This window comes from Sturnus vulgaris, chromosome 1 (genome assembly GCF_052056855.1).
Source record: "Sturnus vulgaris isolate bStuVul1 chromosome 1, bStuVul1.hap1, whole genome shotgun sequence".
NCBI classification, from domain to species: domain Eukaryota; kingdom Metazoa; phylum Chordata; class Aves; order Passeriformes; family Sturnidae; genus Sturnus; species Sturnus vulgaris.
The window spans coordinates 3286142-3301041 of NC_142243.1; the positions used below are offsets into that span (position 1 = coordinate 3286142).

At 40.4% G+C, this 14900-nt stretch overlaps 1 protein-coding gene across 11 annotated transcripts in view; it reads right to left on the reverse strand.

Annotated features, from left to right (window-relative positions):
* Nucleotides 1-1869: 1869 nt before the first annotated feature.
* The window catches only part of ADCYAP1R1 (ADCYAP receptor type I), a 143123-nt gene continuing 130092 nt past the window's right edge, over nucleotides 1870-14900 (reverse strand). For 7 of the 11 annotated variants that reach the window (XM_014873693.2, XM_088181065.1, XM_088181004.1 and 4 more), the window contains 3 exons: nucleotides 13524-13653; nucleotides 13249-13290; nucleotides 1870-10517 (listed from right to left, as the gene is read on the reverse strand). In XM_014873693.2, coding sequence (XP_014729179.1) covers nucleotides 10308-10517; nucleotides 13249-13290; nucleotides 13524-13653 — 382 coding nt within the window. In that variant the 3' untranslated portion in view covers nucleotides 1870-10307. The remainder of the gene's footprint in view (nucleotides 10518-13248; nucleotides 13291-13523; nucleotides 13654-14900) is intronic. The other 4 variants (XM_014873695.2, XM_088154644.1, XM_088181122.1 and 1 more) reach the window with 1 other exon arrangement.

Here is a 14900-nt window from a genome sequence, read left to right on the forward strand (position 1 = left end):
CACTGCCACCTCCTGGAGCTGGATGTGCACAGCCCACAAAGCCAGGCAGGGCTCCCAGACCTCTCCTGGATGAATTTCAAACCACTCCCAAAGGGCAGCTGCCACACATCATTAAATTCCGACAGCTGCTTTCTCCCCCTCTAGTCCCCTGATGTCTTTTTCAGAGTTTAACTCCCCAAGAGTTATTTTTAAATCCCTTTACAAACTACGCTACACCCTAAAAGAAAATATCAAAACCTGCTTCTTCAGCTGCTTTTTATGGTGTTGCAGCAGACAGTTTGTTAAGGTAAATGAAATTTCTAACTGAGAGTCGATTTCTAACTCTGATCATGTCAGCAGTTTCTTTTGGTTTGTTTTTTTCTAGAAAGTTTGATTGATTGGGCTCCAAATTAAAATAAATCCTTCCAGCAGGCAGCTTTACCTGTTGTGCACATTGAGAGTTTCCCTGAGGCTGCCGAATGCACCCAGAGCAAGAATTGTTTGAGTATCTGAGGAGGATTTGTTCAATTGCAGAAAATAGGACTGAATTTAAGGTAGCTGCTCCTTGGTGTGCTGACACACCTACTAAATGAAGTTTATTTATTGAAATCAGGTGTCTGGGATTTGGAGCAAATGTGCTCTATTGTGGTATTTTATCTGTGAAATAGTGGATATTTACATAGAGCTTGTAGAGTGGCTGAAACACTTTTGGAGGTGGCTTTCATTCTCTGCCTAAAAAAAAACAAAAAAACCACTTAGGCTACATAAAACGTTTAGATATTAGAGTTTTTCCAGATTCCCTGTTTCTGTTTCCAGATTCTGTTCTACATTTGCTTTTTGATTCGAGTTCCATGATTAGGGAGACACTGGCTGGTGCAACCATTCTGCACATGGTGGCATGGAGAGACCTGTGCTCCATTACCCAGCCCTCAAAAAAAAAAAAAAAAAAAAAAAAAAAAAAAAAAAAAAAAAAAAAAAAAAAGCAAAAAAAAAAAGCTGAGGCTGCCTCAGGTCACTGTGGAAATCCAAGTGAAGGGTATTTACAGTGATTTGAAAAGTAGCAAAAATGAAAATATATAGCTGTGTCCTGTCCTTCCTAATTCCCCACGTGCCCAGGGCTCCCTTTGCTCCCAGGTCCTGCTCTCCTGCCCTGCTGTTCCCTGACACATCTCTGACCTCAGTTTCACCAAAAGTGAATTTTTTCCATCAAAGCACATAGCTCCAAGTTCCTGTACTTTGGAAAACAATGAGTGAAAAGATGCAGCCTCTGTGGGGGATTCATGGGTTCATGAGGGACAGGGAAAGCCTTATGGAAACTGAAACAAAGGATGAACATGGGGAAAACATCAGAAATGGCTCGTTTCTGTGGAATCCTCTGTTGCAGGAGTTTGTATGTACTTGAAAAATTTAAAAAAATTACCCTGATGATAAAAATCTTCAGGTTTGCTTTGACTATAAAAGAAAGGAAGCCTTGAAGCACATCAGGTGTTACAGAGACCAAACTATTTCCACCTTTTCCAACTGGCAACACCTTTGAGGACAATAGAATTTCTTCTCCTGTTTACTCCCTGTACAAATAATATTTTGCCCCGAGACGACCTTTGGCTCAAACCCAGAGCCACAGGGGCTTTTAGAGAATGTGTTACATTTGATTTGGTGATATTAATCCACATTCCTGTCTGATACTGATGCAGGGAGATAAGCACCAGTGATTTATGGAGAAGGAGCAATGGGCATGGCAAAAATCTCACCCCTGGCTGGTCCAGGACTGACTTTGCCCAGCAGACTCCAGGGTCTCCTTCCAATGAAGAAGCCAGAAATCCCTTTTAGCCCAAAGAACTTCTACTTCAGGAAAAGAATACACTACCCTGTAAGTTCACAGACAAAAAGTTCTCTTTGGTGCAATTTTATATCAGAACAGACTTTTACAAAATGATAATACATTTATTGTGTCATCTACAGCAGTATACATGTTAAAAACAATTTCTCAAAACACAAAAAAGGTTAGAAAGCAGCAGTTGATATCTGTGTTTCCACCTCATAACAAAGCTGAATAACCCCAGATCCCATTACCAATTAAACCAATTTTGACCAAAAAAGGTCAGTATTAGACCCAACAGGCCAGTAACTTTGTACCTTGACACAGTCAAAAGCCAAAATACAGCTTTCCATCAGGTAAGTCGCTTCTTCTCAGAGCTATAGCAGGTTGCATTGCCACTAAATTGACAAGTAGAAGGGAAAGAGAATGAACACACCAAATACTTGTTTTTTACAGAATATACTGATACACAAAGGCCTCTTGAGACTTCTCTGCAAGCACAAAGTCCATTGGGAAAGGCATATGCAGAAGCCTAAGTAATTTCAGACACTGAAGAGTGTCATATCACACAGTGTCATATCACACAGTAATTCTTCACATGGATGAATTCCCCAAAAGAAAGCCAATGGGAAATTGCAACTTGAATCATAAGAAGGTGAAAGACCATGAGGTTCAAAACATTGTTCAAGCTCTGCTGGTGTGTTTTCATACACAAAGTACAATGTGTATTTAGCTGAACTTAGCTCTTTAGTACAGATATACACGGAGCATCATTAACATCAGAGCATCCTCAGCTGCTACTGCATCCTCCATATCCTCCTAACTTGTTCTTAAATGCAATTCTGAGCTGGTTGCATGTGCCTGACTGCTAAAATCAGAGGGTAAAATCCTTTCTTTTTTCTTTTTTTTTTTTTTTTTACTGCATGTGCACCATATACTGTAGTTTGCTCCCGGACACGGAAATGCTGGTTTGTGGACAAATCTGACAGGGAGAACAAAGCATCCTGAAAACTCTCCATGAGAGATCCTAGCTCTTTACCAGGCATCCACCTCCCCCAAATCTGGTTGGTAATACCCAACAGGAGCCAGCCCAAGGCTTTTCAAGACCATCATTTCTCAGCATGCATGAGACAGAACAATAGTGACTGGGCAAAGTTGCCAGGGAAAATTAATTTCTATCTTGGCCTCCCCAGGGTCAGCATCTGTCTCCAATCCGGTCAGGGAGATGTCCTGGTGGACAGAAACAGCCACTTGCAAAGTGTGAATCATCTCACCCTGGAGCAGACATCAAAAATGTTTGATGCTTGTCCTCTGAAATTGCTCATTTCTCTCTTGTGACCAAAAAGGCAAAGTGGAGAGACCAGATTAAAGGAAGAAATCTTCACTTTTGGTGTCTAAATCTTCACTTTTGGTATCTATGTGTCCTCAGCCTTCTGCTCAGGAACACAAGATCTCTTCCAGAGGTTCAACTGTGAGCCAGAACACCTAATGCCAGTAGTGGCAGATGTTGAAAGGGACACATATCTAACATAGCCCTTAATATTTAACTCCTAAGGAAGAAAACTACTTAAGAGCAGATGTTTGGTTGTATTTCAGCATTATGTACATTTCTACATTGCAGCAAAGGGAGCCCAAGGAGCACAGCCTTCACTGAGATGATGAAGTGTGAGTTTGGACTGAATCCCACTCTGAGTTCATCTTTTCCCTGGATATCCACAGGTCTGACTCAGGAACCAGAGCAGACACTAATCCTGTCTGGATGCCAGGCAGGATCCCATGTGCTATCCACATCTCCTGTTCTTACCAACCCTGGACACTTTCCTTGCAGTGACAGCTCTGCTGAGCTCACAGCCTGCAGTGTCACAGAGCACAGCAGGAAAAGCACAATATTAATAATACAAGCACAATATTAATAATACAAGCAAACCTTGCTCTGGAAGCCTTGCCCATAGGAGAAAGATCTCAGAAAAAAAAGAGAAAGTCTAGTATCATAGAATCATATAATTTTATGGGGAAAATCTCAATTTATTGCATTTTCTAGGTTTTTGATCTGTGATAACCTTTGCATAAATACCAAAAGGACTAAAGCTCTTCAGTAGCCTTAAAGAATCTATTGCTATACAAAGAATGAACGTATTTTCCTTGATAATCATCCATGGACACTTCAGAAACCATCTCTGGGCTCTGGAGCCTCCAAAAGCCACAGACTGAAAACTTCTGGCATGGGCAATTATTTCTGAAACACTACTGAAAACCAAATTCAAATACCAAGGCAAATAAAGCCAATTAAATTAATGGAGTTTGCATTTCTTTTGGTGCTACTTTTTGATAAAGTCACTGTGAACTTTTTTTTTTTTCTTTTTTTTCTCTAACTCTGAAATTTTGATATCTAATTTCTGTCAGGACTGGGCTGGAAAAGTAGTGGAAAGTTGGATATTTGTGTGGTTCACAGGCCAGATGTAGTAGGGATTTAGTAGTAGTGTCAGACAAAAGCACTGAAACCTCCCAAACTGATACCATAAGAGTATTTTAACCTATTTTAATGATGATTTCCTGCAGTGTTTTGACTGAATGTGTGTCCCATTAATTGGATTGGAAAAGCATCCATTGCAAGATTATAACTGAAAACAGAAAAACAAAATATTGGAGTTATTTTCCTTTTAGATCTGGCTAAACAAAAATTGTTCAACCACCAAATCTCATTTATATACTTTCAAGAACTGGAGATCTTTATTTCAATTTTTATTGTTCCTTTTTCATTTCCTTTTTCCCCCATCCAAGGATTCTTGTCCTGCTGCTTCCAGGTAATTTTCCTGCTATTCTTAATGGATTCATGTCTGTCTGTATTTGATTCTTTTCATTGGTTTTGCTGCTCAATTTGGATTAGAGCTGAGAGCAATGCAGCTTAATAGCATGATTATTTTTAGTCTTATCTTACAGCTCTATGATCAAAGACAAACTGTAGGCTTCATCTGAAATAAATAAAGCTGTTTATATTTCAGGAAAAGAGACGGAAACTGGAGGCAAGATCAGTGTGACAAGGAATCCAAGTGAGCCAGGAGTTTTTTCAACTCCAGATAAAAGTTGATTTTTTTTTTTTAACTTCCAAAAAGGTTTTACAGTAACTTTCAAGTGGGAAGAGAAAGTAATGAAAGAAACGGTGCTAAATTTTAAAAGGAGACGTAATCAGTTTAGGAATGGGAGCAAAATAACATGAAAATAATGACAATTAAAGAGCTTCATATTGAGTGAATATGTTTTGTTCTTGATCATTTTAGCTTTGCCTGGTTTTAGTCACTGGTTTCTTTTGTCCATGGGACTTTTGAAAAAAAAAATTCTGAATTTTTGATCAGAGGTCCCTTCATATGTAAGCACTGAATCTATCCATCTATTCAGAAGTGGAATTTCATCCACCTTTGATATGAAAATATTATGAAAAGCTACAATACATGGGCAAGGCAAATTATGGCAACTAATCCTTCTGTCACTGCTGAGGAGGGTCAGAGTCTCATGGTCACGTTTTTAGCTTGAATCCCAGAAACTTTATCTTGTGTCCATTCTGGTCCTCAAAATGCAAGAAAGAAGTGGCCAGACTGGAGAAGGTCAAAAGGAGGACCATGGAGATCATCAAGGGGATGGACAATGGGGGCAATGAGGAAAAAAATGAAGGAATTTTTCCCTGGAGAAAAGAAGCCTCAGTGGTGACCTCACCAAAGTATTCAGTACTAAAAGAGTGGCCAGAGAGAGGATAAAGGTTCTCATTTTCACAAGGATCCACATGGACAATACCAGGGTGACAAGCTGCATCAGAAGAGGAATCATCTTGATATAAGAAAGAAATATTTTTTAGACTGAGAACAGCCATTCATGGGATCAACCTCCCCAGAGGTGTGGTGTGGTCCCTACCAGAGCAGCTTTTCAAGAGGTGACTGGACAGGGTGTTGGATAAATTCATCTTGGCTCCCTTTCTCATGAAAGGTTGGACCAAATTTGTCACTCGAGGTCACCTCCAGCCTTGGTTGTTGATTCTACGAGCTTCATTCCCTTCTGGAAGGTATCTCACACTTGCCATTGATGATGGAAAGAGTCCAGGGAGAGTAATTTTAGCAAAAGTAAACTCAAATTATCAGTTCATGCCCACTTGTGGTTGTTTTTCAGCCTTGTCATCGCAGGGCACTCTCCTTAAGGTGCAAGGAGAGACAGATGCTGAAAGGGAGGAGCCAAACACCCCATAAAGTGTCTGGATTTAACTTCCAAACTGCATTTTCCTCTGGACTCACCTACCTTCATCCCTTCTCCCACCACTCCATGTTAACACCTGGTTTTCAAATCCAAATACTTAAATGATGCAGAGGAACTTGGGTGTTTTTCCTCTATGATCCAAAACTTCCCAGATCTAAGCATTTTAGGTTCTTTCCCTGGGCTCTGAGTACTAGAAATGCTAAAATTGAAAGTAAAAGGAGGTGACATCACCATGCAGCAATGAAACAGCCTGACCCTTTACAATCTAGGTTGTAGTTTTCATTTTTGAGATCTGAACTGTCCTGCAGTACCAGCACTCCACACTGACAAGTCAATAATCCAAACAGTGGTTACAGTAAATAGTCACAAAACCTGCAGCACAGAAAGTTTTTGTACATTTATAAAAGCAAAATAAGAAAATTAGACAGGAAATACATTATGGACATGGTAGAAAAAATGGCTCAAGGAGCACTGCACACTTGTTTGGTTTTTTTTTTTTAATTGTGTACTGGTTTTAATAACACAGCCTTTCTAGCTCCAAAATATATTTCACAGTGAAAAATCAAACAAAGCACTGTTACACTCAGTTGATATTTACACACACACAGAAGCAAACTGTTGGATTCTTCCCTCCTGAAACAAATGGAAAAAGAGCCACTGTGGGGTGGCCACACCTGGCCAGCACCTGCAGCTTACATTCAACAGAGAGATTTGTGGAGAGCTCCTTTGTGCCATGGCATCAGAGTCTGGATCCCATTGCTGTGTTCACCTCAAGTGTGACATTTCCAGGGACACTGGGAAAGTTCCAGTGACTCAGGGAATGCCAAATCTGCCAGTGCATCAACACTTTAATTCAGAGAAATAAAATCATAATAGAAGGTTTTGGTTTTTGTCTTTTTTTTTTTTCCTGTATAATATATTTTATATTTTATATGTTGAAGATCTCATTTCTTCTGTAAATTCAGTGCTGGTGAACAGATTCAATTTTTCTACTGAACAAGAAACACAATGCCTGCAACAGTAGAAATTTCCCCTCCACTGCTCTCCAAACTCCTGAGCATTGGCTCAAGGAATTAAGGAGCAAATCCAGCTTTTCACAACTTTTCTATCCTTGGGCTCTCTAGGTGGGATCACCAAAAAAAACCAGTGTGCTGAGGCCAAATCCCAATTCCAGGTGAAGTGGGTTTGTTCTACCAATAACAGCAGTTTTCTGTACTGATTTTAATCTAGCTGAGGACCTGGTCTCCAGTGTGCAGGGTCACAGGGTGGTTTTGGGGGATGTGGACATTTGCCCACAAGGCACTGGACTGAGATCCACCAACTCAAACTGCAGAGCACTGTAGAGTGCCCAGGAAAACATCAAAACCCAGAAGTAAGCTCTGAAAAATTTCAACAGCAAAAGAATAAATTAAAAATAAAAAAGATCCAAACACTTCTGTGCTCTAGACTGAAACAAGAAAAAGTCTCCAGCTAGAGGCAGTTATTTGACATATTTTTCTCCACAATTCTAATTTATTAATGATTGAAAACTGGCTAATAGCCATTCATGCAAAAAATAGCTTTTGACTTTTTAAAAATAATACATTTACAGTGTTGGCAATATAATCCTTGTGAAAGCCCATCCTACAGAAAATTGCCAAGTGTGCATTTATCTGATAAATCTGCCTTTCCCCACCTCTGTCTGGACAGCAAAGTACCTTGTTCCTGGGGAAACTTTCTAAAATTAAGAAACATCTGAAGAGAGACCAAGGGCAAATCTATCAGTTTAAAAACACTTTGACTTTTGCAGAGAGTTGAGAAGAGGGAAACAAATTCTGCTCTCAGAGCAGCAAATCAGTGCTGTAGACTTGGGGAAAAAAAAAGATGTTTGGATCATATAAATCCCATTTATGAACCTGGAGTAGAATGGAAGTGCTTTCAACTGTTTTGCTGGTCCTCTGTGCCACGGCAGATTTCACATGATAGGGCTGCCCCCATCTCTTAAGAGCATGATCCTGTGCCAATATGACCTCAGACAACATTTCTGTCTGTTTTAAATTAAATTTACATTCATTTAGATGGCTCCAGCCAAGAGCAGATTATTCCCATAAAGGATTATATAAGTGTTAAGTATTATTATAATTAATATTTCTTTCACAACTTTCTCAGACCTTTCTTTTTTCTCCTTTAAAAAATAAGTAAACTAGGATTATCTTTAAAAATCTTTGCTTAAAATTACATCAAAACTCTTTTTTCTTTTTTACTTGAACTAACAAAAACCAGTGAAATTAAAAGCTCACACTCAGCTGACACTAAAATTCCAAGTATTTCACTTTTTTTTTTTTCTGTTTTTAGTTTATGATCATGTCAACTAACACAGAAGAACAAGCCTGAATTTTGAATTTCCTGGTTACTATTAGTTTCAGTTCAAAACTTCACATTTAAAATGCCATTTTCATCTTTGTTTGTAATAGATGCATACACATACACGCACATATATATATATTTGATATATATATATATATTTCTCAGTTCATAAATTCATAAATCCAAGATGAAGGGAGCGCTAGGACGGCCCTCAAAGCCTTTTCTGCGCTGTAGAAAGACTCTTAAGAATTGACATCATCGACATTGGGTTGAAGTAGATTTGTAGCAGTCGTGGCTTTAACTACAAGGCAAAGGTTGAAAGAACATTCGAGTTCCTCTCCAAGAAAAGCAGTAAGACCATTGGTGGTGAAACAAACAGAATATTCCAAGAGAGAAAGAACTGCCAGGTGTGGGAAGTCATCCAAAGTCTTTATCCTTTCCTTCCGTGCCATCTCACTGTTCAGTTTAGTTGTTTTGTTTTTTTTCCCCTCACCAAACACGGGTGATTTTTTACCTTCCAGGGTGATCCTGCCAGGTCCTCTTTGCTCTGGCAGGGAAGAGTCAGCACACAGAAGCCAACCAGGCTGCAAAGGCACGGCGCTCTGTGTGACAGCACTGCCCCAAAGCCACCAACGCCACGTGCGGCCACTGGGGCAGAGGGTTCAAGGTCATCTGGCCACCCTGGACCTGACTCTTGCTCTTAAGGTGGGAGGGAAGGGACAGTTATTCAAAGAGTTCAAAAGATCAATCTATCAATCAATGCCAAAAATAGAGCTATATCTCAACTGCATGGCCCTTTTAGAAAATTCACAGCTTAGCTAGAACAGAAAGCATTCCTGGGAGTGTCCCTGGGGACGGGAAAGCACAGCAGATCCCACTGCTCTCGCCTGAAGTTCCTGCACTGATGTGCAGTTTCGTGTTGGCACAGCTGTTCCTTTAAATCCAGTGGGAATGTCTGACTGAATCCAGCCCTGAATTAATTTTTCTGGAGATCCTCCTGAATCAGCTGGATTGATCAACCCAAGCACGTTAGCTCCATCCAAAGAGAAACACTGCGGAAATGCACGTGCCAAAAGACAGGGACAGGCTAAGACATGTAGGACTAGGGGGGAAAAAAATAAAAATAAAAATAGGCAGATCCAACCCAAAATGGAAACCAAGTGGAAAAATGACAACGGTCAGGTCCATTCACAGACTAGGATCAGTTTGGCAACCAAGGATCACAACTGCACAGCAATCACTTGTTACTTTGGGCAGACATGGATTACTTGCAGATGCTCTGAAATGGGAATAGTTGAGTGGGTGGGTTTGGCCTCCTGTTTGTCTTTTAAACATTCTTCATTAATGGCCTTGAGTACAGCTGGGTATTTACAGTGACTGTTAAAAAGAGATATTTACACATTTCCTTTGCTTTTTCAGCTGAGGAGAGGAGAGGAGAGGAGAGGAGAGGAGAGGAGAGGAGAGGAGAGGAGAGGAGAGGAGAGGAGAGGAGAGGAGAGGAGAGGAGAGGAGAGGAGAGGAGAGGAGAGAGAAAAAGGAAAGGAAAGGAAAGGAAAGGAAAGGAAAGGAAAGGAAAGGAAAGGAAAGGAAAGGAAAGGAAAGGAAAGGAAAGGAAAGGAAAGGAAAGGAAAGGAAAGGAAAGGAAAGGAAAGGAAAGGAAAGGAAAGGAAAGGAAAGGAAAGGAAAGGAAAGGAAAGGAAAGGAAAGGAAAGGAAAGGAAAGGAAAGGAAAGGAAAGGAAAGGAAAGGAAAGGAAAGGAAAGGAAAGGAAAGGAAAGGAAAGGAAAGGAAAGGAAAGGAAAGGAAAGGAAAGGAAAGGAAAGGAAAGGAAAGGGAGACCTGCACCACCACCAAAACTATTATTTCATTTTTTTCTTTTTCAAGGATGGTTTTTGGTTTGCTCGTCGGTTGCTTTGCTCTCCTCAGCTGCTCATGTCGCCAGGTTCTCTGCATTTATGCTGGACATCCGAATCTGAGAGCTGCTCTTGCTCAGAATGGAGAGTTGTGTCCCCCCGTTCACTCCGCTGCTCGCTAGAGAAGGATGGCGATGTTTGAAATCCACAGCAAAATACCGGTTGACTTTCCAGCTCCTCCATTTTCTCTTTATTTCTGATTGCACCTTTAGGGAGAAACTTCAAAAGGTCATTTTTTATGTACTTAGCCGCTCGAGGACATGCTGACAAATTATCAAGATTAGAAAAAACCCCACAATTCGACAGAACTATTTTTAAGGTTATTATTAAAGTCCTCATTTCAGCAAAATCTGAAGTCACTTCTCCATGGCTGGAAGGGGTCTGGGCATGTAGTGGGGAACTACAACCCAGCCCAGGTTCTGTGTCTGACTTCAGATAATTGAGGATCAGTCCAGAGGTGCATGGAAGACCTGATCAACACCACCTGGAGGAAAAAATAGCTTGTTTTCATCACTGGCCAGTACCAAAGATATAATAAGGAGCCAAAGAAACCAGAAATCAAAAAGTACTGCATAATATTGAAACATCCTGTCCACAGAGGCAGCTTCTCTCACCTGCCGTTAATGGATGGATGTTTATAGAAAATTTTGCCTCCTGCTCTCAGATCCTCTCCAAGCAGACCAGCTCTGGAGTTAATGTACATCTGCACCACCCTACTTTTCTTGAGAGGTTTTCTTTTTTATGGGCACCCACAGTAAATCACCAAAAGTAAAACAATCCAAGGTCAGAAGTTTAATTAGGTAATAAGTAAATAATCCCACAGCTTTTCTACTTTTCACTCATTACCAGCTTCCTGGCAACACTGCTGGGGTGTGCACAAGTGTATAAATATATAAAGTAGTAAAGATTTTATGTAAGAGAGATCGTAGTAGCTCAGACCAACATTTACTTGATTACTCATTCCTGTATCATATTTCTGAATGAAATAGTATAAGAACAAGGGAATATGTAGAGATGTTTTCCCAATATATTTTTCCAATCTCCAATGAGCTGCTGTGTCAAAGACATTTGTCTTGTCTCTAACAGTCATTGCTGGATTTTCCTGGATTAATATTGTCAAAAGGGATCAGTATAAGTCAAAATGCTAAACAAGGGCTTCAACTGTATGGACAAAAACTACAGGGAGGAAAAATCCAGCTGAAAAACTTACATTCTCCTTCTAGGACCTCGGAATTCCTATTTTGATTAAAGCATAGATATTTTAGATTAGAAAGAGTGTGGAGTTATATTATCTCTGTAAAAAGGGAATAGTGTTTGCCTCTGGAAGAATGTGATATTCCCAATATTTCCTTGCTGTTGGAAATTTAGTGGAGGCACAAGACTTCTCTAATTATCATTTTCTGATATCTTGAGAGGGAAAATGGTTTTAATTAACCTGGCTGTGATGGTTTGGCTAAGAACCACCCCCCTACTCCTTCCAAAGGGCCTCAGGAGATCTTGACTATGCCCATGAGCAAAGATAACCCCTAAGTTTGTTTGATGAGTTTGGAGATTGTTGTGGTTTATCTGAGAAGGAATCACTCAGATTAAGGAGTTTGAGACTTTTTTTGTACCAGAGATAAGTAATGCCTGCACTCAGTCCCCTTGAAGAAAAGAAGAAAAGAAGAAAAGAAAGTGATTTTAGGAAAAGACTCCAATTGTTGGGCTGCACAAAAGATGTATAGCAGTGGAGGAGAGAATGGATGAACTCTAGATGTTCCATGTTCCTCTTAAGGCAACATTGAGCAGGGAACCCTTTTCCATCAATTCAGAAAACAATTACCTCAGACAGTCAGTCTGATAAACAGGCAGGGAAATGCAGATTGGAACAGGAGAACCAGAAAAAACCCCAAATGTGGCCAGCAGCAGCAGCAGTGATTGCCATGTGATTGCAGAGAGGAGTGTGAGGCTTGCAAGGCACCCAGGTGGTGTCTGGGGATGGCTCTGGGCATTTGGCACCCTTGGGCTCTGTGTGTGTAGGGATGAAGGTGGCAGGGCTCAGGACAGAAGCTGGCACCAGTTGGGTGGTGCCAGCAAAAGAGGCCAAGGAACCACAAAAATTCAGACTTCAGTGAAGGGTTTGATGCTGTTTCCCTCAGCCCTTTCTTAGGAAAGCTGGCAAGATTTAGAGTGGGTGGATGGTCTGCAAGAGGGGAAGGAGACCACGCTGAGAGGTGAACAATGGTTTTTATTTAGCCTGGCACTTTAATGATGTCCTTCAGGTATTGATATTGGACCCATACTGTTCCACATAGAGCGTGGAAAGGTTTGGGTTGGAAGAAACCTTAAAGGTCATGTCCTTCCACCCCCTGCCATGGGCAGGGATATCTTTCACTATCCCAAGATGCTCCAAACCCCATCCAGCCTGGCCTTGGACAATTCCAGGAATGAGGCAGCCATAGCTTCTCTGGGAACCTCTGCCAGGGTTCACCATCTTCATCAGAGTCTCAGTGATGGGACTGAAAGCAGCACCACCAATTTGGCTGGGGTTCCACACTGGGTGGTGACAGGGACATGTCAGACCTCTTGGAGAGAGCTGAACAGGCTGGGAGAGTGGGCTGGCAAGAACAGGGCAAAGTTCAACAAAACCACTGCAAAACTGTGCACCTTGGATGACATTTCAAAGAGACCTGTCCATATCCTAGCCCTGTCAGGAATCCTTAATCTGAGCCATCATCTCTGGTAAGGCCAATGTTTTGGTTTGATAAAAACATCACAAATCTTTTTTTTTTTTCTTCTTTTTTTTTTTCTTCTTTTTTTTTTTTTTTTTTTTCTGAGAATTGTGAGATTCAGACTAAAGTATCAGGGATTATGGTAAATGATGAGTTAGAATGGACAATTGGAACAGCAGTTACTCCCACAAGAAAATGGGATGTGGATGATAGGTGAAGGACGATATTAAAAGTCTTACCTCCCCATTCAAGAAGCAGTAGAGAACAGCAACAACAAAACCCTAGGGAAATGGGAGAGAAAAATAAAAAAACGAATTCAAATCCTGAAGGAATGACAAAAATAGCTGGAATTAAAAGCAAAAAACAAGCAAACAAACAAACAAACCCAAAATCCTGGTATACAAGACATACACATAAATGAGCAGAGATACACACTCTGAGAGCTGTACATGCAAAGTAGTCATAATGAATAGAAATTCTGCTCTGAGGAAAGCTGAATTCAGTGTACAATCACCTGGAAGGATCCCAGTCCCAACTCAAACACCAGTCTCTCCCTCTTACTGACATTCTCAGGAGAAAAGGCAAACACCGTGTAGTGAATTCCAAACAAGGGGATCAGCAGCAGGGTGGAGCGAGCCAGTCTCCTGTCACAACAGAGGGAAAGAACTTTAATGCAGCCTTGCAATTAGCAACCTGCACTTTAATTAAAGAAGAAAGCACAGAAAATATTTTGCTTGACAGACTTTTGGGAAATACGTACACCGCATAATTATACAAACAAATATGCAACGTCCCTGTTTGTTCCCAAGACTGTTTGCACACACACTGCAGTTTGCTCCCCCTTCTTCACACTGCTACAGCAATGGCACATTAATTATGCTTAATGCTCTCTGCTGCTATTTTAATTGGCACTATTATAACCAGGAATTTTCTCCTACCATGCCAAAAAATGAGGGGAATCTTGCTAAGGGATTCAGAGTGCTACCATGGTACAATTATAAACCTCTCACCCCACTGCTTAATCCCAGTGGAGTGTTTGAAATCAATTCTTTTTGTTCATTTTTGTGTGTGTGAGCGAATATGTTTCTGCACAGCAAAAAACATTCCAAAACAACTACACAAATAAATCTAAAAAACCAACAGCCATACAAATAAAAGTTAACTCCCCTGCATGTTCTTATACTCCAAACTATTCCTGAAGGTTTGGCTTTGGTCTTGATTTATACTGTTGGAAACCTAAGTGCAATTCCACTGTTTAACTACTTCACTGTTTTAGAATAAAGATGTTTCAGAGGGGAATTAAGCTCAGCAGATATAAACAAAAAGGGCTGGAAATTAATATATTGCATGTGAGCACTTAACTGGTGAACTACCCCCAAATCAGGGCCCAGCCAAGATTTGTGCATGTTTTGGTGAGTGTCTCTGTCTGATTAAGCAGTAAAAAACAGAGCAAAGAGAAAGCAAATGTTGTTCTGAAAATAAGACAAGTGCTTTATTATGAACAAAGTGACCTAAAAAACCTCCAGGACATTTTCAGAGGGGAAGAATATTATTGATTCTTATATTTACATTCAGGTAAGTGAAGAAGGCAGATGGAGGACAAAGGAAGATAAAAAGTCATAGAGCTTTTTCAAAGAGCTGCATATTTGTTGAAATTCAAACGTCCCCTCTGCTTTTATCTATTTGGTACATTGCAGACAGATTTGAATTTGATAATAAATGCTCAGTGGTATGAGCAACAAAATGATGTTTGTTTTAGCAGCACTGAAGGTTTAATTCACACACTTTCAATAATTTTGTGAGCACAATTATCTCCAGCAGTGGGACATTCATGTCCAGAATGGGACATTCCCAGCTCAGTCAGACTTTGGGCCCCAGTGGGGATAAATTC